This window comes from Pteropus medius, unplaced genomic scaffold, assembly GCF_902729225.1.
Source record: "Pteropus medius unplaced genomic scaffold, Ma_sr-lr_union100, whole genome shotgun sequence".
In the NCBI taxonomy this organism is placed as follows: Eukaryota; Metazoa; Chordata; class Mammalia; order Chiroptera; family Pteropodidae; genus Pteropus; species Pteropus medius.
The window spans coordinates 10,540,259-10,567,778 of NW_024350926.1; the positions used below are offsets into that span (position 1 = coordinate 10,540,259).

The following is a 27,520-nucleotide window of genomic DNA, read 5'->3' on the forward strand; positions in this document are numbered from 1 at the left end:
GAGAGCGGAACGCGGGGAGCGCGCGGGCCCCGGCCCGAGGCGGGCGCGAGCCGGGGCACCGGGCGGCGGCGGCGGCGGCGGCGCGCGCCATGTCGTTCAGTGAGATGAACCGCAGGACGCTGGCGTTCCGAGGAGGCGGGCTGGTCACCGCCGGCGGCGGCTCCACGAACAATAACGCGGGCGGGGAGGCCTCGGCTTGGCCTCAGCCGCCCGCGCCACGACAGCCCCCGCCGCCGGCGCCCCCGCAGCTCAATGGGCGGGGGGCCGACGAGGAAGTGGAATTGGAGGGCCTGGAGCCCCAGGACCCGGAGGCCGCCGCCGGGGCCGCCGAGGACGCCAAGGACTCGCCGCTCGCCCAGGACGCGGGCGGCCCCAGCTCGCTGGGCGGCGGCGGTGGCGGCGGCGGTGGCGGTGGCGGGGTGGGGGGCCCCCTGCTAGCGGAGAGGAACCGTCGGACTCTGGCCTTCCGCGGCGGCGGCGGCGGCGGGGGGCTCGGCAACAATGGCAGCAGCCGCGGCCGGCCCGACGCCCCGGCGTGGCCCCTGAGGCATTTCAATGGGCGCGGGCCGGCGGCCGTGGAGCTGGAGCTGGACGCGCTGGAGGGGAAGGAGCTGATGCAGGACGGCGCGTCCCTGAGCGACAGCACGGAGGACGAGGAGGAGGGGGCGAGCCTGGGCGACGGCAGCGGGGCGGAAGGCGGCAGCTGCGGCAGCGGCAGGCGGTCGGGCGGCGACGGCGGGGACGACGCGGAGGGCAGCGGAGTGGGAGCCGGCGACGGCGAGACTGTCCAGCACTTCCCGCTCGCGCGGCCCAAGTCCCTGATGCAGAAGCTCCAGTGCTCCTTCCAGACCGCCTGGCTCCGAGACTTCCCCTGGCTGCGCTATTCCAAGGAGACTGGCCTCATGTCCTGCGGCTGGTGCCAAAAGACCCCTGAGGACGGGGGAAGCGGGGACCTTCCTCAAGTGGGACACGACGAGCTTTCGCGAGGGACCCGTAACTACAAGAAAACCCTCCTCCTGAGGCACCACGTCTCTACCGAGCACAAGCTCCATGAAGCCAACGCCCAGGTACGGTATAGCCTGCCCCGGCTCTTTCAGATCCTTTAGGGAAAGGTTGGTCAGCCACAAAAGCCACCTTCCTGGGCGAACGCATCGTTCCATTCGGGCGAGGTGCGAGGTCCTTACGCGTGGGAGGGTAGAAAGAGCTTGGGAACAAGTTTTCAAAAGTTGTGTGTGACGGGGAGGGAGAGGGAATGACAATTTACTAATTGTAGCGCTGATTTTTTTTTTTTAATGACTGAGATTTCTCTATCAGAATGAATTAAGAAGAAAGTTTACTAAAGCAAGGTTGGAGGTTTTAACCCTAAAAGGTTAACTTTGCGGTCAAAAATTTTATTAGCTGTGATTTTTGAAAAGCTGCCTTATGTTCAGAGTCTTAGCATGTTGGTGGAAGTCAAATCTGGCAACTCTTTGAAGAATGAATTGAACAATTTCCTTAACCTTTGACGCTACCCCGTTCAGGAAAACATCCTGCCTAGAAAATTCTTTATTTTAGGTCAGGATAATGTGAAATATGAGAACAGTATGTAAATGTAGTGGAAGCTATTTGCTTAACACACTTTTCTCTTGTGAATAATTTTACTAAATTCATCTCCGTTGAACTTGTTACATTTTATTTTTTAAGCAAAGGCAGGCTTTTGGTAGTTTTGTTTTGTTTTTTTCTTGTTTCCTTCTACCCAGATTTCTGTGCTGAGATTTTATATAATACCCCCTTTTCAAAAAAGTCCAGTCGATATGGACTGGTGGACAACATACTTAACCAAACTCCTTGAAATCATGAGTCCTTAGTTACAAAACAAGTTAAGCTGTACTTTACTTCTTAGATCTTGTTTTAATATTTCCATTCTAGAGATCGTCGTCTTTGCCATTTGATAATCCCTTTTCAAGCCAAACAGATGTTGATCAGGTCTCCCTTAAGACTTAGACAACCTGTGGTGGTGGATGGAATTCATTCTTTTGTATTGGTAGCCAGTCATTGGTTTAGAAAGTCAACCTTCAGATATTAGTCCTTCTGTTTATTGGAGTGATCTTGCTGTTCAGAACACTCACATTGGAGTGAATTAGGCACTATCCAATAACTAACCCCCGTGGCTCAGAAGTTTCTCAGAAGTTACGGCTTGAACTTTACAGCAGGTTTATTTTTCCCAGTGACAGTGGCAGTAGTTTTGCACAAATTTTAGTTGCCTAAGCCCTAGAAAGAAGGTCACTTAAAGATAAAAGGCCCAGAAAGGTTAAGTAAATGGTCTTGAGTCCTTGGTGACAACTCAGACTAGAACCTATAAGGAATGTTGTAATGGCGAAAGAATGGGTTTCCAAGTAAATCTGGGTTAAGATCTCAGCTTTCTGCAATTACTAGTTTTGTGAGCTTGAGCAATGGCATGAAATAGAACATTTCCTTGTCTTCAGTATGCCAGACACATTTACTGCAAAATAATTATTTCGTTCTCATTCTACAGGAGTCTGAGGCTTCGCTTCCAAGGGTTAAGTAATATGTTTTTGATGTTATTGAGTAAGTTGATAGAATTAGGGGATTTGTGAAAATGAAAGTGTATTTTCTAAGTAATGGTGCACTGGTGATTTAGAAAAATTGAAAAAGACAATTAGAATGTATTTTCTTATATACAATGGACTAGTTACTCTTATCAGCATAGTCTCTCCCTGTAGGCAAATCTGAATGGGAATGCAAATTATAATTAGCTGCTTAGTGAACCTGAAATCAGAGGAAGGGGAATTAGTTGGATAACTTATGATAGACCTGGTATGGTGTATCCTTCCCCCTAGGCACGGATCTGGATCAGGGAATTTATTCCTAGGTGAAACCTTTAATAAACTTGATCTTTGAATTATCCCTCCCCTCCGCCCCCTTGAAAAACTCCTTTTTTACAGATATAATCTTCAGCCCATCTTAGGACATTTCTTTTATTAGACAGGATTATACAATTTAGTTCGTCTAAGGCTATATTGGTCCCCTTGATTGGATTTTGAGTGTTTCCACTCTGAATTGACCCTAATCATTTCTCTATTTTAATTCTAGCTAACTTCTGGGGTGTTACTTTGCTGCTGTGTGTACCTTGACCCCAGGTACCACCTACACTTCACTTTGTTATTTTATGAGTGACAGGTTCAAGAACTGGCTTATTCTAACTGTGGGCAGAGTTCAGTCATGTTTTTCCATTGTCCTGTAGCCTTTGATTACCTGCAGGAGGCAGTATAACAGTCTGCAAGCAAACTCTTGAGCTTAGGGTTAGGGGGACCTTACCCTCTACTTTCTTGGCAGGCAGATGAGTTAAAGCTTCTAGTTTCTTCAAATATGCAAAGTATATATGCCAGCATACAATCACTTAGTAAGTGGTAACTATTCTTTTTTATCATTATCCCTATATTCTTTGCAGATAAGTATAACAAGATTTGTTGTTTTCTGTGGCCTGCTATGTCATATCTCAGTGTTTCCAATTTTATCAGTTTTGAAGCCACTTTATCTCACGGATCTGTTGATTCTAGAGAGCAAACTAGTTCTTTTCATACCTTCAGAGACTTTGACTATCCAGTTCTTTGAACATTCTGAGACTTTCTATCTGGCAGTAGCTTTCTCCTGTCTTAAAAATACTGAAATGAGAGTTCTGGAGTTCTTCAAACAAGGATTCAGTTTGAGGCTAGGAGCAGTTCACTCCCTTTATTACACACACACACACACACACACACTTTTTTAGGCCTGATTTTTGAGAAGAGTTTGGCCAAATCCTACTGTGTCACTAAGGGATACTTTTATGCTTTCTGTGAGAAAAATGCTTTTTCATTAATTGCAGGGTGGTGACCAAAACATTATAGCACGCTCAAAAAGTTTGATGTTCTTCTGTTAATTGGATGTTGGTTGTTGAGGACTGCTAACGGGAGAGTGTGCATAAGCTTTCAGAATCTGTTGTGGGCCTCCTACTTCAAAGAGATCCCTGTATGCTTTGTAAAGATGTGTGAGTGTAAGATGTAAGGGACAGCATAAAGTTTTTATTTTGAGTAACTACTGACTATATCTTTATAGAGTCAAGTTCAATAATTAGCACATACAGGATTCGACCATTTGGCCTAGAGGACTTTAAAATTGATTTAAAAACATTGATTACCACATATTTTGATTCAGATCACTTTCTACCCACTTGTGAAAATTTCATAGCCTAAATCACACATTCTGTCAACTCTTTACGGTTTACTAACCATAAACATGCACTCAGATGTATTATTGTTATAAATTTAGTTAACCTTTCCAGAAAGTAAATACCGAATTCAGATCAGTGATCTGATTGAAATTACTAATTGGACTATATTGAGGTCAGCAACTAAAGCAAAGGTGAAAAAGACCTACCAGCCTACTTTGCCTTTGGCAAAAATAAGGCCCAGTGGTTTGTTTCCTTTAACAATTTAGGAAGAAAGTCTGAAAAACTTCACTAAGAAGGAGAAGTATTAAAGATGAGCCTGCGGTCCATTAAAAAACCATTTTGTAGAATAATATTTATATAGTTGTAACATTCATTGTTTGATTCTGCAATCATTTATTGAAAAGGGCTATAATTCCAGTTAGGGAAGTAAATACTAACTACTTGTTGATTTTTAGCTAAATAGCATTTTTCTTATTTATGGATTGACTAGAGGTAAGCTCACTGTTTGCAACTGAGGTTCTCTCTTCAACTGTCCCTCAGAAGGGCGGGAAGACTGCATGGCAGTCTAGATTTCTCTTCAGGTTGGTGGCAGTATCTCGCTCTCCAGGCGAGAATGCTGACTGCATTATGATTCTTCTCTCTGCACCCCCACAACCTAGTTAACCTCTCTGGTTCTGATTTGACCTTCCAGATCTTTCCAAACTCTGCTTCACCCCTGGCCTACCCCCACCCCCACACACATACTAACATCTGTCTTCCCTAGTTCCCTTCTTAGGAGTGTGTTGCACTATTAATTGTAGCTTTCCCTGGTCACAGTATCCCCAGTCTTCTATCTGCTAATCCAGTCAGATCACTTTGCTTCTAAAGCTCAGTAAGGCACCTATAGCAATGGTTCTTAATCTTGTTGGGGATTCCAATCTCTTGATAATCTGATGAACTATAGACGTTCACCTCCAAATGTTCATAAGTGCATATTTGCATATCTTCCTTACTTTGGATCACCTCTTTGGAAATAAATTTGAAGATAATATGTTATGAGGATTTTATCTGAATAGAAGAGAATTCTAAGGTCTCTTCTAGATCTAAAATTACAATTTTACTTAGGGGCGTTTTCACAAATAAAAAAATTGAAGGCTTTTCATATTTATAGAATCTCCAGTGTCACAAATTGTCTGATTTTTGAAGTCTGTCCATTTCCTTAAAATCTCCTTATTTAACTAGTTCAGACTAATGGCTGGGCTAAGTCGTGTTTTCCTTTTTGGGAAGGGGAATAGAAAAAGTTTTATAATATTTGAAAAGACCAGTTTTGGAAATATTTAAACCTATTCAGTTTTAGTGCTATGTGCCTATTTAGCTCTGTTTCACCCAGAGCCTCGTTAATACTTCCCTTGGAGAGTACATATACTCTTGACTTGTAAATCCTTCATTGTGAAGGGCATATTTAATAGGTGCTTCTGAAACACAGCTCAGCGCTCTAATCAGTAGTGAAAAAAGAAACCGCTAGTGTTTGTAAAAGCAGGGAGCATTGCTGTTCTTATACAATAGTAATGAGAAAAAATAGTGGTGAATAGTTGTGTTTGATTTGTATAGTTTGTGTTAAAATAGAATGGGCAAACATCTCGGTGTGGATAAGCTTTTGTCTGAGTTATTTTTAAAAATTAGGACGTTTGGTCTGATAATGGCAGAGAATTTCAGAAATTGGGACTGGCCCAGAAAATTCAGAACACGGTGACCATAGCCTAAAATGACTGCTGCAGTTAGACATAGCCGCCTCCTTCAAGTGCTGAACTGCTTGAAGTATAAATTTTAAGAAGTCCTTGACTTATAAATGCTAATTCACTGCTTCCACACACACTTCATAATGCGCTGTTTTAAAATTTTAATTGAGGTCCTTAGTTTATATTTCAAAAGAATGATACATGTTATTCTGTAAATGAAATCCTGCTGATCCTCAAGTGCATTTGATTTTTCTTGCAATAGCAGTGACTTGCACCAAGATTTCACTCCTCTCCTCTTTCCTCTCAGTATATGGGACCGTGAACAGTTCATGGTGATCACCAACATTAGGGTGCAGTTGGCCCTCTTTATGCATCCACGGAGTCAACTGGCCGTGGATCGTGGATGGGAAATATTTGAAAAGGTTATTCAAAGAAATGTTACACTGTTGCTGACATGCGCTGTGTAGTCGGACCTACTAAGGTTGAGTCTGTGCTGACCACGAACAGACTTTTCTTGTCATCGTTTTTCCCTAAACAATACAGTATAACAATTATTTATACAGCATGTACACCTTATTAGGTAGAAGTACTCTAGAGGTGATTTAAAGTATATGGAAGGATGTGTGTAGGTTATGTGCAGATACTACCCATTTTATAGAAGGGACTTGAGCGTCCACGGATTTCGGTATGGGGGCGTTCTGGGACCCATCCCTGTGGATCCTGAGGGGCCGACTGTATTTCATTAGTGCTTTAAAAAAGTTATATAGAAGATAGTATTGTTTTTCTTTGGGGGCTTTAAAAAGTAAATCAAATTTAATATTAATGTTTTCCATCTAATTACAGGAATCAGAAATACCATCAGAAGAGGGGTACTGTGACTTTAATAGTAGGCCAAATGAGAACTCTTATTGCTATCAACTTCTGCGACAACTAAATGAACAGAGAAAGAAAGGTATTCTTTGTGATGTCAGCATTGTGGTGAGCGGAAAAATCTTTAAAGCTCATAAGAACATCCTGGTTGCAGGCAGCCGTTTCTTTAAGACTTTATATTGCTTTTCAAACAAAGAAAGCCCTAACCAAAACAATACTACCCATTTAGATATTGCTGCAGTTCAAGGTTTTTCAGTCATCTTGGACTTCTTGTATTCTGGTAACCTGGTGCTCACAAGCCAAAATGCCATTGAAGTGATGACAGTGGCCAGCTATCTTCAAATGAGTGAAGTTGTTCAAACCTGCCGAAATTTCATTAAAGATGCCTTAAACATAAGCATTAAATCAGAAGCTCCAGAGTCTGTAGTTGTGGACTATAATAATAGAAAACCAGTTAATAGAGATGGTCTGTCTTCATCACGGGATCAAAAAATTGCCAGTTTTTGGGCAACACGGAATCTTACCAATTTGGCAAGTAATGTAAAAATCGAAAATGATGGTTGTAATGTCGACGAGGGCCAAATGGAAAACTACCAGATGAATGACAGTAGTTGGGTCCAGGATGGTTCACCTGAATTGGTTGAAAATGAATCTCAAAGTCAAACAAAAGTGTTTATTTGGAATAATATGAGCTCCCAGGGAATTCAAGAAACTGGCAAAACAAGGAGGAAAAACCAAACTACAAAGAGATTTATTTATAATATACCACCTAATAATGAAACAAATTTAGAAGATTGCTCAGTGATGCAGCCACCTGTTGCCTATCCAGAAGAAGATTTGTCATTCATTAAGGAAGAACCAGGTAAATATATATATACGAAAGTATTTCAGTTTTCATTCTAATTCTGGTTTAATGTGATCCTAAAGTATACTTTTAACTTTTTTTTCATTATAAAAGTAATACACATAAGGAACACTAAATTTGAATACTTACCGTATAAGAAGGGGTAAACTTGTTCAAACATATAGTTTTGGTGTCTTAGTTTTTTTCTCTAGGCCTGTCTGTGTGGGTTTGTCAAAGGTTGTGTTCATCAGGCATTTGCCTCTACTGTTGTGTGGCATGTGGACTCTACTTCATGTGTAGGTCTTCGACTTTCTTGGTCTTTGGACTCTGCTCACCTTTTTTTTGCACCTAGTGCTGGAAAAGAAAATCTTTAGTTGTAATATGTAGTTCGTCGTTTCTGAACATTTTTGAGACCTACTTCATATCCTTTTTTGGTAAATTAAACATGTGCAAGTGTTTTATAGAATTTTGTGAATGGTAACAGGATTATTCTAATTCGTTTAGAGCTACTGTTCTCACCATAAATCGTAGAGAAGCTGCAATATTTGAAGTTGAAAGGCCTCTGAAACCTTTTTCTGCAATATATCCCTAAAGGAATATATATAAGAGTCTCAGCACATCTATCACTTTTGTAGTGTGAGTTTTTTAAAAAATGGGGTGAGGGGGCATTGTTGAGTGTAAACAGATTGAAACTTTAATTGCCTGTGTCTAACTTTTATTTGAAGAAGCAGCCCAGTGGGTTTGAGGTTTTCCTCTGCAGACCCCAGACTTGTCCACTACCAGCATATATGATTTAATGCTTGTTTTGCCTCAGAGCTCCAACTGTTCAGTGTCTTGATTTCCATGGTGGCGATCATCTGGGGATGAAGTACTTTCTGTTTAAAAATTATTGTTTTTATTTCCTTTTCCTTTTGGGAAAAAAAGGCAAAATATCATTGTAACCTTGTGAAATGGTTCCTCTGGCTTTTTCATTTTGGGTTTAGTTTTCATTGGTAGAAATTGTGCTTGTTTGAAAATCAGCGGGCATGTGTAATGAACACTGTTTGCTGCTCTCTTTTCTCTCATAGTCACCAAGATACATCTTTAGCAGTTAACCGTAGAGGCAGTTCTTTACATTATTCAGGGGAGAGTTGTTTTTAGCAGTGCTTTATTTTGGCTTAATTTTTTAATATAAGGCCTTGAAGCAATTTTCAATTTTCTCCTGCATGGGTTAATTGTTTAATAGCATGGTGAGAACCCGATAGTTTTTTGTTTTTTTTTTTTGTCTTTAAATACGTATATGTATACACGGATGATTTAAGGAATAAATAGATTTTCTGGGTAATAGCTGATGGGCAAAACTAATCAGAGGTAGCCCCATTCTTAAATTAATCCCACATATAATTGGAGTGAGTCAAAGAAAAGGAAAGCACTAATATTGACTCATAATAAATACTTTAAAAAATCACTAGCCTTTATCTTTCCAAGCACCCCTGGCTAAGGTTTTATCAATGGAGTAGGTCTATCATAAATTAATTATTGGTGATCTAATATGCTTTCAACTACTGCTTATGTCTTATAAAAGATAATTCTATTGTGTCATTGGTATCACTTTGGTATCTGAACATCACTTTAATTCGCAGATTTGGTTTTTATATGTGCTACATTCCTGCTGTTTACAACTTTTTAGTGCCTCTAAGTCCAACTTCATTTAGTGGCAGAAAATGGGTTTTATATAAATATGAGTGTTATGGTTACGACATAATATTACATAGAGCCAGTGGCTGGCAGATTTTTTCTGTAAGGGCCAAAGAGTGGTAAATATTTTTGGCTTTGCTGGTTAGTTACTTAACTCTGCCATTGTAGCATGAAAGCATCATAGACAGTATGTAAACAAGTGAGCATGGGTGTGTTCCAGTAAAGCCAGTGCTTGGTAGTAGAGCAGTAGGTGTTAATCTTGCCTGCACATTGGCCCTGTGCTTGAGTCTCTATTACGGATTCCGATATAATTGGTCTGGGATGTGGCCTCATAGGTGAGGTTTTTCTAAGCTCTACAGGTGATTATACTGTGCGCCAAAGTTGAGATACACTGATGTCAAGGCAAGAATCCAAATAGAGTTGGGGTTTGAAAATGAGCTCTTCCATTTACCTACTATGTGACCCCATGATCAAATTAAATTCACTCTTGCCCTCAGTTTCTGCTTAAAAATATGGAACGTAAAAGGATTATTATGAAAATTAAGTGATAAAGATAAAAGCAAAACAACTATCATGGCCATCTTAATCCTCCCTTAAAGTTGGGAGACTATTGAGGTGGTTCAAAATCAGCTTTCCAGTAGAGTGTACTTTCTACCAAATTCTAGATAAAAATCTTACAGCTTCAGCTTTACCTTTTGGTTTGAAGACCTTTTAAAGCAGCCTATTCCAGTATAGGATGATAGGATGACTATGATTATTGAGAAGTTATTTTATATTGCGCCAAAATTTGCTTCTTTTTAACTTCCTGATTCTGCCATCTTGGGTAGTATAATCTGAATCTAACCTGTACTCTCTCTAATGAATCTACCTGGTAACCTTTCAGATATTAGGCATTTTTTAAAGTCTCCTTTTTCCAGGCTAAGTGCTATACCTCCCACCATGTGAATTCTTTCCCTCATAGACATGGCTTGTTTCACCCTGAAATTTTGGCGGACAGAATTGACTACAACTCTCCAGGCAAGTTGTGACCAATATAGAACACAGTGGATCTGTTTACCAAGGTTAAGGCCTTTCTCAAGGTCATTCAGCTAGTAAATAATAGAGGCAGGTTTCATGTTTTGTTAGGACTGTCTCATATTTAAAACCTTGCAGTTAATAAACCAGTAGACCCAATCTTTTAAAAACTGAGTCCCTTTTAAAATGTCAAACATTTTTATAAACCCCACATCACTGATTATATTTTGTTTATTGAGGAAATAATGAAATAATGAAAATTTTTAGTGAAGTGCTTTGAAATGAATGTAAAGTTCTACACCTAAACGTGTGGAGCGTTATCATGAATTTGTCACTTAGTCTCCAAGCAGTGCTCGGCATATTTGGATTTGTGGATTCCTTGTAGGAACTGTGACTTCCCTAGATTCTTAAGCCTACAGTTTGTAAACCACAGCTCTTTTTGCCACATAATGTTGAATCCGGTGTTTGGGCGCCTCAAAGAGATGTAAGATATTGAGATAAGAAGATGTACCCACAAATATCAGGGATTTTATTCAGATGGTTTTTTTTTTTTTTTTTAAATCTTAAGCTTAGCGTGTCTGTTATTTGACTCACTACTGAGATTCGCTTGGAATCATTTTTGATGTATTAGGATACTTGAAAGTAGAATTCAAGAAAGGTTAGAAACTTCTGTCCTCTTTACTGTTTTATTGGGGTTTATAATTAAAACCATCAGGAAAAACTAAATTCTGGGTAATAAAATAGGAAAAAAAGTGTTGATTGCTTTGATAATATAAAAATTTCAAATCTTTGTCTTGCTGATTTATAACCAGAAAACATTTCAGGCAAATAAAGTAGGGAAAAAATGTAAGAATAGAAATTAAATTATAGGAATAATTTATGCCTAAATTTTTTTCAAAGTATTCACATGTCACTTTCGATCACAAATCAGATATGAATCCCATTTTTGGTCTCTTGATGCTCTGGGCTAATAGAACATGTTTTTCTGAGTCTAGATTTTATATTGATGCCAGTCACACCAGCAAGTTGCACCCATTGTAAATAATATGCTCTGCATGTATGCATACATTTTATTTTGAAGTGACCCAGCGAGAAAAATTAACAAAATGCAAATAAAATTTAAGTTCATTGTGCTAGTCAAGGGCGTTAATATGGTTGCCCTAATTAAGCTTTTAATTGGCTCTAAGAACAGGCATACCTTGAAGATATTGTGGGTTGGATTCCAAAGTACTTCAAAAAAGCAAGTCCTAATGTCTTCATAGTTTTGCCTTTTCTAAAATGTCATATGGTCTAAGCTTCTTTTATAAGGAGAAACATAACAATTTTCTGGTACTTAGTTCCAAAAGGAATTTCTCCAGTGTGGTTCTATATAGTTGACACCAAGTAGTATAATGGACAATTTCCTCACAAACATTCTCTAGTAAATGCAGCAGTAAATTATATGATTGATTTTTATCTTTAATAAAAGCTGATATAATTCTGTACTGATGATTGAATTTTTCTTAATGCCATACAGATATTCACATGCAGAGTGGTTTTACTTGATCGAAGGATTATAAAGTTAATCTAAAAGTTCCTTTCTCTCATCTATATTTCTGATGGAAAAACAGCTTTATTGTATTTGTAAATTTTTATTAATCCTTGCAAATAGAGTTGAAATCAGGTTTGTTTTACAATTTCAATTTTTATAATTGCCTTTTGGCTAGAAAGCATATAACTTGAGTATTTAATAAACAGCTTTGAGAAAAGAATGTTCATACTAAATATCTTTAAGATAGCCTGATGAGTCACATTTAAAACAATGAGTTCTTCTAATTACAGTAAACTCTTTAATTAGTTATCTACTAACCAGCACTTTCACCCTTCTGTGTTTTGGGTGGTAATTGATATTTGGCATTACTTTCATATGTTGCAGAATCTTGAAATGCTTTCTAAGTGATTGAATTTTTTTAACTATTACACATTTTACTATTTTGATAACTGGCCATCTGATTAAGACTTCTAATATTTTGACTGCCATATATGTCTACTATATGAACTATTTTAAAATATGTTTAAAAACCATGGAGCTTGGGCTTTGGACTCAGTCCTGCCACTTTAACTAGCCTTGAGTGTATCCCCCATGATGTCTCATGAGATGGAAAGAGGGAAAACATTATAATTCTGAAATCTCGAAAGCTGTAAAAACTACCCAAAGCGTGTTCTCAGTCATTTTGATAACAAACCGGATAACTCAGTTGCCATCAAAAACACCTATTTATATTCTTTACACTATTTCCTTAGATGTGAACATCTATATGTTTTGTTGCAGAAATAACTTCTGATTACAGCCCAGACTCCACCGGGAGTATTGTAGTTATTTTCTAAAATCTGAAACTTTCCGCATTCTGCGTCTTACCCCCAGCATTTCTGATAACAGGTTATGGGACCTGGATCCTGGGTTAGTTTTCTTCCTCTTAGAAGATTCAACATGTTCTGCTCTACCTTTCAGGGATCCTTTTGGTTGAGTATGTTATGAAGGATGAGCTACAAGTAATAATGTTAAGTCATTTTTCTTTAAAAACTGTTATAATCAGGTATTAAATGGTAGTTGGAAGGCCTGATGCTAATTAAAAAAAAAAATGTCCACCAGTAGTTAATAGGCCATAAAATATGCGAAATTCGAAGAATGTGCAATGTTTAATCTTAAAAGGATAGCAGGCAATTATATGGTAGTAAGGATATTCTGCCACCTTTTTTCTCTTGTCCTTTACTTTTCTTCTGCCTGGTGCTCCTTTCCTTCCCTTTCTGCTCCGTTTGACCCAGGAGATGCTTGTACTAATGATTGCGATTACCTGTAAGTTAGAACCCCTAAGGAAATAGAATACCTGTGACCAGACTAAAGCTGTTTGCTGCAGAAGCCTTGTGTGGTCAGTTATAAGAGCATTTTTGTGATTTCTACCTGCTGAGGGCAAAAGTGCCATACCTTGAGAATTTTTATAAAACTGAATTTTTTATTTCTGACATAGTTTTAATATTCCGAGGTGACCAGGTAGTCTTAAATTTTCATTCAAAGCTTTACTCTCCAGAAAAGTTATATTATAACCAAATACTACTTTTCTGGGACTCCAAAATAGCTTTCCACATCATATATAAGAGGAAATTTGGCAGTGAAGTTTTTATTTAAAACCCCAAGAAATTTAACAACATTTCAGAAGATGTTGACGTTAAGATGGGAAGAGTCCCTCACTTAGAACTCACTCACAGCAGGTTGGCTGTGGTTCCCACTGCAGTGTGGTCAATGTGACAACAGCCAGCGGGGCAGGGATGCCCCGGGAGGGCCCTCCCTGCTCAGAAGAGAGGGCAGTACTAGCGCTGGCTCTTGTGTGGGAGTGTGCCAGCAGAGGGAGAAGGGTGTGCACTGACTGCAAGGCGACGAGAAGTTGGAATAAGAGGGTAAAAGTTGGGGAGGGGGTTGCGGACGAGGTAGGGAGCTGAGGCTAAGCAGGTAGGTAGGGTCAGACTGTGACTCTCGACATGGTGATTGTGAATTTTATTTTGCCGACTCCGAGGCAGTGAGAGGTTTTAACTAGAGATTCGATCTGTTTGTAATTGCCTGTGACACAATCATTTAGAGGGTGGTGTTTGTGGGCTGGAGTGGGAAGCTACACTGGGGAGCACTGGAGGCTTAGTCAGGGCAGACAGAAATGCAAAGCAGCAGCAGCAGCAGCAGAGCCCGGTCTAAGACAGGGCAGTCGCTTTGAGCCAGCAAGCCTGGTAGGGAAGGGAAACCACTCTTGGCTGAGTCTCTAGGCTGCTGCAGGAACTGTCAAGGGTGCTTTATATATAGCACACCGGCCAGCTAAGTTTCCTCTGCTCTGAAAGGGGAAAAAGACTCGATCACAATGAATGAAAAGAATGTACCTGTTTAAAAGACAAATGTATTACTGTAAAGAACAGTGACAGCTGACATCTAGGTATACTTAAGATTTTGGAGTTGGTTTTATTAAAGAGGTTAGTAAATGCTGGTTTAGCACAGAGTGTAGGTAAGGTATATTTTTGTTCATTTAGCAGGAAAGCAAATCAGGTTTCAGTGGGCATACTTCTTTCTGCACTTTGATTTCCAGTGTTGCAAACCACCCTTTTTGATTGCCCGCTGTGTGCCAGGCCCCAGGTATGGCGCCTGCATTATCAGGAGGCGGTGCAATGTGGTTGGTGAGCTGCACAGCACTCTGCCGGGAGCTTGCCTTGGTGCCTCGTGAGGCTGAGGATAAGAATATTCTTACTATTATCACATAAATATGTAGTAAAGTCTGAATGAGATAACGTACAAAAGGACCTACTGCTTGATTTTGGTTGTATCTTCTTTTGGGGAGGAATCTGCTATTACTATTCTGGGAGAAAGACATTTGTAAAAGTAGAAGAAGTTATGCATGCTTATTGTTAAGCTGTGATCATTTGAATGGTATTACACAGCACACATACTACCTCCTGCCATCCAGAACGTTTTAATAGCTCCTGTTGTTCGTAGAGAGCTCTTAGCCCTTTTTGCTAAGTTTAAATGAAGTGAAAGATTTCCATAGCAAGGTCTGATCTCCAAAAAGCAAGTATATCAGAGTTTATTTTTTAATCCTATAATTTTAGAGAAGAAGATGGTGACCAGAGTTACTGCTTTTGCTTTCTAGTGAAGCAAAATTTATTCCTGCATCAAGTAAAAGGTTGGTTGCCTGGCTTTTATCCCACTCACATCAACAAAACTGATTAAAAGGGAGTTGCTAGGCAGTTTTGCTGGTTTCAAAATAAGGTACAGCAGTGATAATGATGTATTGATTCCTGAGTTAAGCATGCTATTTCTGAAAGCTTATTGTCAACTTGGAAGAGATCACCTATTTTGAGATTTTTGATATCAAGAACCTAAATAGTTGGTACGTCTCAAAAGAGATTTAATTCAATATCTGTAGCACGGGCATGATTTTGTTTTGAGAGGAAACACTACCCAGGAAGAATACATTTGCCGTCTATTAAGCTTTTAGGGTAAGATGTTCTGTAATGAATCATGAAGGATTAAAAATCACAAATTAAATCCTAATACTTTAGAGATAGGAGAGGAGACAGGAAATGTCTCTTTTAAGAACTAGCAGAAGAAAGCATCAGTGAATCACTATAGAATGTTACATAAATAGAAACACCCTGTGTTTACAAACTCACTTGGAAGAATTTTAGGACGTGCCCTCTGAACAGACTACACTTTAGAATGACTTTTAAAAAAAGACATTGAGAAACCTAGTAAAATTGTTTGGATAGTGATTTAAATTTTACTTTTGATTATTGAAATTAACTTTGCATAGGAAAACAAAGCTACTGAATTTTGGTTCATTTTCAGTTTATGAATCTTAGTGTTATTGTATACCACAAAACTGAGAAATTCATCTTCAAATACCATTAATTAAAACTACTAATATAGGTTGCAAAGAGGAAAATATTTAAGCCAGCATCTAACACTGGCTGAAAGGCCTTTCATTTGTCATGCATTGTGGTAAATACTGGGGAAATAAAACCTAAGCACTCCCCCTGCTCTCAAGGAACAGGTGAAGGACTGTGTCTGTCTACTGTTCCTTCTTTCCATGAACCTGCTGTTCATTCTCCTGACTTCACAGGCCATTTCCTTTAGATAGTAGCCTAGCTTTCTACTTTACAGAAAAAATAAAAGCTAATAGACTGGAATGCCCTTAAGTGTCCATCTGCACACTTTCCTCTCTACATACTGATTCTTTGCCATGTCTCAGCGTACCCAAACAGACTCCCTGGGAATCTTACAAAACCGATCATTTCTTGTTGTGGTATTTCTCTAATATCTTTAAGTTTTCATTTCTCAGTGATTTCCTTTCAGCATTTAAATGTTTATTATTTTCACCTTCAAAACTCTTACTCTATTTCTCACTCGCCCCTTTTACACCCAAATTTCTCAAATTGTCAGTATTTTATCTTGGAATTCATAATCTTTCATTCATAACACAGTCCACTCTTACTCTGATTTCCCCATTGATCCACTAGAGATAACCAGTGGCCTCAGTATGTTCATAACTAAACTTCCCAAACCTATTCCTTCCCAAACTGGCCCTCTTCTAGGGTTTCTCGGCTGCCATTTAGCAATAGGCTGGAAAATTCCCTCATTACCCTCAGCAACAGGCCCGCCCCAGTAGTCAGTCTCTCACCAAGCCCCATCAGTTCTTCCTACAAACTTTCCTAAATTTACCCACTTTTATCCAGTTACCACTGCCATTCAGCCTCGTCAAGGCCGCCATCAGCTCTTGCGTGAATGGTTAAAGTAGCTTTCTAACTGGTCTTCCCTACATCTCCTCTTGCCTTCCTTTAATTCGTTCACACGACACCAGGAATAGTTTTTTAAGAGGCAAATGAGACTACTTGAGAGTATTTTACACTGTTATTCCTCTCAGCCATTATGCAGTTATGCACTCCTGCTGGCCTCTTAGTATGGAAGTACCAGATGTGAGGTGATTGGGGTTTATAACTATACTAGGACCATCGCTAGGTGGTATTCCATCATATGCCTACGCCACGATTTATTTGCCCACCATACTTTTTTGAATAAATACCCGCTTACATAAAGAGGGGTTTTTTGGTTTTGGTTTTGGCCTCAAGTGTGGGGAAGCCAGAGCAGTACAGTCCCTGATAGCACAGGTAAGTCTTGAATAAGAGGGAGAGCAGAGACTGTCCCTACGAAGTAGCATTTTAAAACTGTCTTCAGAGATGTTTAATTCATTCGAAAGAGGAGATAGTACCAGTGAAGTGATGCCAGATTCGTAAGTAAAAGCTTGAATATTAGGACCTTGTATTCTAAAGTAAGGCATCTGAGATTCTTCTAAAAGCTGCAGTTAACCACTGAATATTTTAAGTAAAGGAGCAACTTAAGATTCGGGCTCTAGGATGATCTTTTGGGCAGTGTTGGGGGATATAAGTAGAAGTGGAAGGAAGCACTGTATTTTGGAAGCAAGGAGACCAAGAAGCTGTTTCAGTAATTCACTAACTAACCCAGGAGAAGAATGAACCAAAAGTGCCTGAATGAAGGCAGTGGTAGAGAACGGGAAGGGATGGAACCGGTTTAAAGGAAATTAACAGACTGAAACCAGAAACATCCATCTCCTTGGTATGCCTTTTTAAGCTGCCTCCCCACATCCTTCCTATATTTCCAGATGAACTCTTAGGAATTACTTATTCTCTCATAGCTTCCTTTTCTGTTCTGGCTTTAATTGGTCTTTTCCACTTGGGAACCAATATAGAAACAATCATGTTTTACTTATCTAGTAATTGTTACTAGCAGCAGTCACTAACTTTTGGGTACCAGACACCATGATTATCAACACTTGGCTTGCATTACCTACTGAAATTTCTATATCAAATCTGTGGTATAGGTGGATATATATATATGAGGAAACTGAGGCACATGCTCACATAGCCAGTAACAGAGGGAGCTGGAGCATGGAATTCACCTGGCTGTAAAGCTCATTCCTATCCAGTACACTGTAGCTATTGCTGAGTGTGCTCTGTTTGTAGTTGAAAATTGCGTCTTAAGCTTCTGTGCCTCTTAGCCATAAGCAGATATTCAGTACTTGCAGATAGCCTTTCTGTGTCTGCATAGGAAACAGTTCTAAGAAGGGAGTGGTGTTTTGGGTGATGGCTGTGGTGTGGTTGTAATAACGTGATTATTCTGCATGTTCTTTTCAGATCTGGATGGTGCTCTACTCTCAGGGCAAGATTGTGACAGGAACATGAATGCAAGTTTATTGGCTGAAGCCAGCTCGGGTCAAGATGGAGGTGATGCTGGTAGGTACAGTAGGATTTATTTAGCAAGAATACACTTAAGAGGATTTAAGAATTGGGAAGTGTTTGTGTTTAAGGACCTACTGCAGTTTCTTTCCCCTAAAGGAGAGTATTCTGTGTAAATTCTTTTCAGTCTGTGGTAGCTAGGGAAAAAGCTTCCCTTACAGAAGAATGCCAAGCTAATAAATATAGAAAAATGATAGAACTGGAAAAATATCTATTTTGCCACCTCTCCCCCGTTCCTGATCCCCAGTGGAAATAATTTAAGGTCAGTGGATGTTAAGCCACTGCTGATGGGCTTATCCCATGATTAAGCAAAAGGTGGTTGTGATGGTGTAGTCACATGGTCTCAGTATCACCCCACAGGTTACTTCCAATGACGGAGGGGAAAGGCATCTTTACAGTAAAGAGATCGATGAACATTCCCATAACAAAGTGATTAAACTCAGTGCTAATAGCAGAAAGTGCAACAACGTGCCTTCAGACGTGCACTGGCTGGCATACCGTGTCTCATCTGCGGGGTGGTCTTGCCGAAATGTTTTACCCAGCTCTACTCATGAGGTGGGAAAATCAGGCGAATCCACACAAATCCAAGCTAGTCCAGATTCTAAAGGGTTAATGCTGTGAAAGACAAGCAGAGGACCCACTAGGCCAGAGGAGACTGACCAAATGCTTGTGTCCATCTCGATGGCATCATAGGTCCAAACAGTGACTGAAGGGGTGTTTGGGAACAGTGGGATGTTGTCATATGGGTTAAACGATAGTTGTGGAACAATTAAAAAAATTTCTTGGGTGTGATAAAAGTGCTATGGTTACGTCAGAGAAAGTTCTAGAACATGTTCTATTTAGGGGTACCGTGATGAGTGCAGATTGTTTTCAAATAGAAATAAAAAAGGTATATGTGTATACATAGACAGCACATGTGGCAAAACTAGCATTTGCTGAAGATACGTCGATTCAACTTCTATAACTTTGAAATTCTTTTAGAAATTGTTGGGGAAGGGGACTCCCAAGGTACTGTGACAGCACACTGTCAGGGGCTTCTGAGTGCAGTGTGCACTGAGCAGATTTAAGCCACAATTCTGAAGAAACTGCTTTAAAGCAGTTTCTCCTAACTGTTGAACTTGCAAAAAATGTTTTGAAATTAGCAGTTTATAGATCAGATGGGTTGAATTTTGAAGATTTTGCTTGTATAGAAAATCATTAATAATATACGAATGTTTATTGCACTTGTTTTGGTTTAGAAATCTGGTTCAAGAATGGGTTCAGCTGAGCTGTGTGAATTCACATGTAAAATTTTAAATTTGTGCGCATAAACATTTCAATTAGAGAATGGCCCAAATAATTCATCTCATTTTCAACCTTCGATTTAGCGTCATTTCTCTTGAGGACACATTTTGATCCATTAGTATTTTTGCAACTGAGCTCAGCCTTTGTTTTACAGTTTTTACTTTTAAGAACATTGCTTTCTTCTCAGTTATTATGGAATAACGTGCCAGGAAGGATAAAAGATATTGTTGAACAGTAAGCAATTTTGAAGTAGATTTTATGACCTATTAATGATTTTCAGTGTATTGAATTACAAAGGAATACCTTTGTTAAAGCTGCTTTTATATTTCCTATAAGTTTCTCTTACTGATGATAAGAATTTGGAGAGATTAAATAAGTTTGGGATGAGGCTTTCTTAATTTAAATAATCATTTTGTATCCCAGAATGGCGTCTCTTGCCTGTTATCAAGAATGCTTTTTATTATATCTTTACTATAGGTTATTTAGAAAAATACGGAATTTCAAGTATTAAAAATCTTTAATTCTGCATTTTTGTCAATTCATGCGTTGTTTTAGGTCTGTTCTGCTTTATGTAGTGATTAATATTTAGTTGAGGATAGCATATCTAACATTTCAGATGTTAGTTTTCCAAGTATTTTGGGCAAGTTAAAAATACCCTATATATATTAGAGTTTGCCAGATACATTTATTCAACAAATAATTGAAGGGTATGTGTTTGGGACATCAGACATATACAAAGGTAAGGCAGGCATAGCCCTGGCTCTCCTAGAGCTTGCTTTGTTTTGCACTTATTTGGACAAGAACTCTGAGTCACAAACCTCAAACTTTATTTGGAAATGTGAAGCTCTAAACTGATACAGTCACCTTCACAGGATCCCATCCCCATCCCAGTGTCCATCCCAGAGACATCGAAAATGGTGCCTCACTTTAGGATTCGAAAAACTTCCCCCAAAACAGTGCTACCTTATAGTTAAGTTCTATCGCTGCGAATTCAGAGGGCTTGCCTAACATTAAAAAAGTGGGTGAATGTATTCCAGATACAAAACAATTTACATTAATAGTAATGAAGTGCAATTTTTAAATACCTGAGAGACCTTTTTGCATTGTTGGGCATTGCGATCCTGTCACCAAAGGTATGAGAGACAGCGTATCTGGCAAACAGATACAGGGAAATGGAATTCGTAGAAACCCCACTTTTGGCAAGCATTCTTTTATAAAATCCATGCTGTCCACGGGAGAGAAATGAACAGACTGCTGCACGAGTGTGCGGCTGTGTTCGGCCTGGGAGGGAGCGTCCGGGCAGAGGCCTTGAAGCAGGAGTGCTCCTACACGGGGAGCAGCGCAGAGGCCGGTGTGCTCGAAGCAGAATGTTGCGGGGGGTGGCTGGGAGCAAGGGCTGGAACAGGCAAGTCTCTGCGGGGCACTGGCGTCTTCGCCTTTTACTGTGACTGAGACCGCCCTTCCTTGTAGCCTTCCGGCAGAGCCGGGCTTCGACTCTGATGGTGTTGAGAACAGAACTCTAGGAGACAAAACTAGTGGAGTTGGGAAGTAGCTGATGGTTACTGAAAATAATCCAGAAGCTAGTGTCGACACCTGAGTGGATCCGGGGTAGCAGTAGCCATGGAGGATTCTGGATAGGTTTATACTTCCAAAGGACTCCTGGATACAAGAAATATTCAAGATGGGATTAAGTCCAGAAGAGATCATTTCTGTTTTAGCTAGACAGAAGATCCTCGGGCACAAATTCCCTACGGGACATCAACTGTTCTATTTTGATTCTACTTTCTGGGTTTTAATTGAAGGATGGATTTCGAGAGGTTTCGATGAACCCCTAAGGAGGGCCCCAGTGTGCCTGAAACAACAAACGAGTCTAATAATACAAGAACTGTACATTTGTAATTTCCCTGTATTTATATTTTTCATCCTTAGTCCACTTTTCTATGCCAGTTAAAGCCTTAAAACTAGATTATGTGATTGTTTGGGGGACAAAAGGAGACTGTCCTGTTCCACAGCTGGGATTCAGGGTGATGATCTCAAGTGATAGAATAGTTAGGAATAGCAACTCTCAAGACAGTTCTGTTTTGAATATGTTTGAAATACAGTATTTTAAAGGCAGTTTCGTGTGGCCTCCACACACCAAAGATGGTATTCAGATTTTACTGAATTTTTTCCTATGGTTGAATTGCATTTTACACTTTAATTTAGTTTGTTTTCTACTTAAGATGCCTGCCAATTAGGATATCATAATTAAGATAACAAAGATGAAGGCATCTCAGTTTTAGGCAAAAATATAGTTGTTTTATTGTTAAAATACTTTGTATATGAAGCCGTTCTATCGTAATGCTCATATATTTATTTTTTGATTCTATTCAGAGACATCTTTATTACCATTATTATATCAAAATCACTTTTCTAATGTATTAGGTACTTCACATGATTTCAAGTATGGCCTGATGCCTGGCCCTTCAAGCGATTTCAAGTATGGATTGCTACCAAGTACTTCAAATGAGTTCAAGTATGGATTGCTACCAGGTGCTTCAAACGATTTCAAGTATGGATTATTGCCAGAATCTTGGCCGAAACAAGAAACTTGGGAAAATGGCAAGTATTCGTGAACTAATAAACATCAACAGAATTCTTAAATAATTTTTAACAATTAAAAGCTTTCATATTCTGAGTTTTTAAAAAATCAGAGCAGTAACCTTATAACAATCTCCGTTCTCAGGGATAGATAGGGTTTTGATAGCAAGTTTTCTGTTTAAAGTAAGTGCTTTTTAATGTGTTTTTTAATTCTAAGGTGAATCATCTCTCAACACGAACAAGTTAAAATGCCCTCACTGTACCTACGTGGCCAAATACAGACGAACACTGAAGAGGCACCTGCTCATTCACACAGGGGTGAGGTCCTTTAGCTGTGATATCTGCGGGAAGCTGTTTACTCGCAGAGAGCATGTAAAAAGACATTCCCTGGTAAGTAACTAAATATAATTCATCTTTGAGATAAACTATGTTTATGTCAATGAAGTTTAAGGATTTTTAACACAACTACAATTTTAAGGAAAGTCAATTATTAAATTGCTTTCAACAAAGAATGTGATTTATGAACTGATCCTGAACATCATACAGAAAAAGTGGTATATTCACTCATTGTTAACTGGGTAGTTTAATTTGAATGGTTCAGATGCATTCTGTTGTCTATACCATCCTTACGTTGGATTTTCCACCCCTTCAATTAGGTGCATAAAAAGGATAAAAAATACAAATGTATGGTGTGTAAGAAGATCTTCATGTTAGCAGCCAGTGTTGGAATAAGACATGGATCTCGACGCTATGGTGTTTGTGTAGACTGTGCAGATAAGTCACAACCAGGAGGGCAAGAAGGTGTAGATCAGGGACAGGACACAGATTTCCCTCGGGATGAAGAATATGAGGAGAATGAAGCAGGAGAAGCCGATGAAGAGCTGGCTGATGATGGAGAAGATCAGAATGATCCATCTCGATGGGATGAGTCAGGAGATGTTTGTATGTCTCTAGATGATTAACTGACCTACTGTACTCCTCAAGGATGCTGCATTTGGACATGATATGAATCGACAATTTGAATTGTTGAACTTGAGGCTTTCAAAATAATGGTACATGCTGGATGGTAGTTATGTTGCTGTGAAAACTGTAGGGTCAAAGCCTTATAGCAAAAAATTTTTTTTTTATATTTGCACAGGACTGTACAGCAAACAACCTTGTGGTTGGATTACACAGAGTCCCCACATCTTCAGTCAGTTATCAAAGCAAAAATATTTTTTATTTATAGGATATACAGTAACTTTGGGTCCTATGAAAATATAGTACCTGTCCAGGAGCTGACATTCATGTACCACTTTAGCATGAATGAAGAAAACCCATTTATGAGAGTACAGTGACAGCCGGCCCAAGTACTCTGTCCATCAAACCACTCAGGCTAGTTTGTACTAGTAGAGTTTCATTTCTATTTTTATTTTTATTAATTTTATTTTTTTTAATACAGATTTTCAGTGAGGGGCCTTTTCAGCCCCATTGGTTGTACTTTTCTGTATTTTCCATTTTAATTTGCTTCATAAGTTAAACTAAGTCTCTTCTAGTCTTAGGTATTATTTCTCAATTTTGTGCTGATGGGCATGTTTATAAGAACTGGAGAGGTAATTTATTGGAATGAACTAACTGACTTCCTCCATTCCCCCCTTCCTTTTTGACATGAATTTTACTACTTCACAAATGAAGAATGACGTTGCAAAGTTACCAAGGCGAAGTTGACAAATACCACTAAATGATTATGATTTAGAAGTAACTTTCTCCTGCTGCTCTAATCTGATAAATGGTTATTTACTATATGACGTTTTCTGACATGGTATTCAGTTTTAGGTATCTGTTACTTTGGCACTATTCTTGTTTGCCTCTTTATTTTTGCCAGTGTACTATACCTCAGTCCTATTGGAAAAAAACAAATCTAATCGAAAGAAGACGCATAGAAACAATAAGTAAAATGATTTGTTTTATAATTTATCCTCCATGTCCAGTTTGGTTAGCTTGTTATGCAATATAAGTGAAATATCAGGTTTTTACTCTTGTGCCCTTTTATCATTAAAATTAACACAAAAATTGCATTCTCTTTCGTTTCATACTTACCGGGATGTTGAGTGTTCTGGAACTATGACAGATAATTAAGTTAATTTATTTTTCTCCCCCAGTTCTTTAAAGTCGCTACACCTTGAGATACAGTCTAGTAGTTACCATGATTCAACAATATTGAGAGGCTTTACAGTTCATTATACTAAATTCTTCAGGGTACAAGGGGTGATAATATTGAGTAGAAACTGTCAGATTTAGCCTAATGACAGATGAATTAGCTGATTGTTAAACTCACAGCAACATTTCACATAGTAAATATTAACATGCACAGCATTTATCAGGAACATATTGTATATTATATAAAATTGAGGGATATCATATTTTCAGCTTTCTTTTAAATAGAAATTGAGTATATTTTCCTATTTTATATCAGGTAACTAAATTATGCTAGTTGTGTGGGAAAAGTTGCAAAGTACACTTTGACAGACATAATCCTTTTGGTGCTCCATCTGATCAAAGTTGAAACGTTTTTTTAAGAGGCATGTTTTCTCACTGTCTCTGATTTCAGTAGAATAATGGTTAAATGTTAGACACTGATGTTTCTGCTTGGATAAATCAAAGATAAAGTACAGTTACATGGTTAGATGCATTTTTTGTCACCTAAATTTTATTGTAGTTTCTACATAACTGTAAAACTGACATGAATAGTTTTGGTTTGATTTTTGTTTAAGACTGAAGAGTACATCTTATTCTCAATGTTCTAGATAAATGAGTAAAATGTAGTTCTGGTGGGGTCCAAAGTAGACGTTAGTTGGGCAAAGATACTATGAATGAAAAAGTATTTTAAGCGTAAAATGTTCTGCATTGTGAATATGTAAGTATAGTATAAAGATTTCTTTCATCCCATTTATCCCCTCCTTTAAAATAAACCATAGTTTACAATTGGTAGATCTGTCTATATATAAATATATATTAAAGAGAAGATATATATCTGAAAATCACCTAAATCTGCTTTATTAGACTACAGTTCACTCACTGCATAGAAACTGGACTCGGCTTTACATTCTTAATGTACTTTTACTTTTTCTCAAGATATGAACTTACTCTAAGCTGAATTTTCTTTTACTACTTAAATCATTTATGTATATCTGGTAAATTATGACCAAATTTTTGTTAGAGTGCATACAGTAAATTGAAATACACTTGGTACACTACAGGATTGTTGTGCTTTTGTTTGGGTTTTAGTTGGAAACAAGGTTTGATGTAGATGGCTTGTTACTGTTAATTTAAAATATTCTATAATTGTCCATTACCTTTTATGTTGTGTTGTGACAGATCTGGCTATATTTTTAGTCAACTGAAATATGATACTTTAAAATTTTGTTTTTAGAAAGGTAATCCAAAGGAAAAATGTTTATACTCTTGAATATAGTAGCCTCAGCCTATATATAAATTTCTTCTTTAAAGTAAACACTTTACCAGAAGCAGCATTGACAGATTTTTCTACTTGCTGACTGCCTAACTTATTTTGTTCCACGATCTGGAGGGACTGCCTTTTCCCTTCTAGATCTTTTTTTAAAAGATTAGTTTTAGTACTAAGGTATACTACTGGACGTTTCTATTTTTTTAAGTATATTCTTTTTTTGACTTACAGTACAATTTCAGGAAGTTGATAGATACTAAGGACTTAGGATTGGTCTCAGAGGTAAATATACTCATAATTTTGTCGGTGGAGCCCTGGCAGAATTATGTTACACATTTGCTGAATTTTTCTCCTGTAATTTATATTTTAAATGAAAAATATTTTAAAGCCTTTCATTTTAATGAAGGGGAAGAGTATAAACTGTTTCTTTCCTATTCACTCTAGTAACAGACCCTCTCATGTCAATCAAGATCGTGCATTATTTCTTAGGATTCTCAGAGACAGTTACCTCCAAATGGTCCCCACTTTGTCATTGTTATTGGCCCTTCATTTCCAGATTCACTAGGCGTTTTGCTAGGTTTTAGCACCCTAGCCAGTCAAGAGCTGAAAGAAGAAACATTCGAGGAAGGGGAACTGAACAGGAACAAGCAGTTTGAAGTTCTGGGGGAAGACACGAGCTGGTTTGGTAGAGCCATCCTGACGGAGCAGAGTGACATGAATGACTTAATTCGTGTAAAGCGCTTAGAACGCTGTCTGGCAGTTGTTTAATAATGAGTGTGAACCAAGAGGAAAAGAAGAAATTCGAAGTCGGGGGGAAAGAGGGAGGAAACAGGAAGTGAACGGTTCAAGGCTTGGAAAATTACGCTAATACAATATAGTATCAAAGGCCCGGAGATGACTGTAGTATATAGTATGGGGGAAAGTGTGATGGAAGACGGGTTTTAAAAGTCACAAAATTTTAAAATTTTGATAAGCTTTATTTATATTTTTAGGATTTTGTCAACAAAGAACGAAGAGTTTATTTTTCTGAATGATTCCAAAAGTTACCTTTTTTTTTTAGTGCCTACACCTGCTGTTGCGCTTTACCTTTATTTTACCTGTTCTCCTGTAAGGTAGGTGCTATTGTCTCCACTTTACGGAAGAGGAAAGGCTCCCAGCCACCTCCTTGCACCCGCCTCGTGAGACTCGGCCACCGAGGGGCTGAGCCAGGAACCTCGCAGGGGGCTCCACTGCCTCGTTACACTTCTGTACAATTTCAGCCCTTTAAAGGAGTCTCGCCTGTGGAGACACATTTTCCCTATAAAACAGCTCCAGTAGGAATCTGAGTGTCAAATCCTCCCTCCCCCAAATATCCTTACTGCTCTTTCCTCCTGATACGGCAGTGGTTTTTTTTTTTTATCACCCGACATAACGAAGACACCCAACATCAGTGTAGTACATGCTAGGAATTGGCTGTGGCATTTTCATTTTTAAAAGGATGGTTTTTAAATGAAGAACTAGATGTGAACCCAAGTTTTTGTGCCGTTCAGTCACCCAGATCCTTAAAACTTAACTATGGTACACAATATATGTGCTCAGAAGTACCAGGCGTTTTTCTCTTAGTCACTTTAGGATTTAAAATGGAAAGTTTTGTTCCTGCTGTATCCCTGCTTTCCAGTGAGGCTCAACAGTTCTGGATCATTTAAAATGTGTTCGGGATAAGCACACTTTAAGCCCGGAATCTGATGACATTGGGTACTTAAATTTGGAGTGCACTGGCTATTGAGAACAAAATTTGGGGTTGAGAAGAGGGATGGTCGAGGCCATGAGACGGGAGAATCCGCATTTAAACACTGTAAACATAGAAAGAACACTTGCTTCTGCCTGCTGTTTGTTTGTAAAAGCTCTATGGGAAGACCTTTTACGAAGACCAACTTTTTGATGTAATTTACCTACCTAGTATAAGTGTCCTAAGACATGTATGTAAGCTTCCAAAACTGTTTTGTCTGTGTATTTAGAAAATACACAGGAATCTTTATCAAACCTTAAAATATAAACTTGTGAGCACTAAA

The 27,520-nt window shown here is 38.8% G+C and overlaps 1 protein-coding gene across 1 annotated transcript; it reads left to right on the forward strand.

Annotated features, from left to right (window-relative positions):
• Positions 1-53: 53 nt before the first annotated feature.
• Positions 54-27,520, forward strand: ZBTB10 (zinc finger and BTB domain containing 10). The gene is made up of 6 exons (XM_039841935.1): positions 54-1,067; positions 6,772-7,660; positions 18,059-18,157; positions 21,869-22,045; positions 22,242-22,414; positions 22,681-27,520. Exons 1-6 carry the CDS (start codon positions 90-92, stop codon positions 22,984-22,986), a joined length of 2,622 nt encoding a protein of 873 aa, XP_039697869.1. The 5' UTR covers positions 54-89; the 3' UTR covers positions 22,987-27,520.

What these genes read in the sequence shown, in the direction of transcription:
- ZBTB10 (XM_039841935.1), top strand. Translation starts at nt 90, where the DNA reads ATGTCGTTCAGTGAGATGAACCGCAGGACGCTGGCGTTCCGAGGAGGC. An exon ending in TCCATGAAGCCAACGCCCAG is followed by an intron (nt 1,068 to 6,771) that starts GTACGGTATAGC and finishes ATCTAATTACAG; the next exon opens with GAATCAGAAATACCATCAGA. An exon ending in ATGTAAAAAGACATTCCCTG is followed by an intron (nt 22,415 to 22,680) that starts GTAAGTAACTAA and finishes CCCTTCAATTAG; the next exon opens with GTGCATAAAAAGGATAAAAA.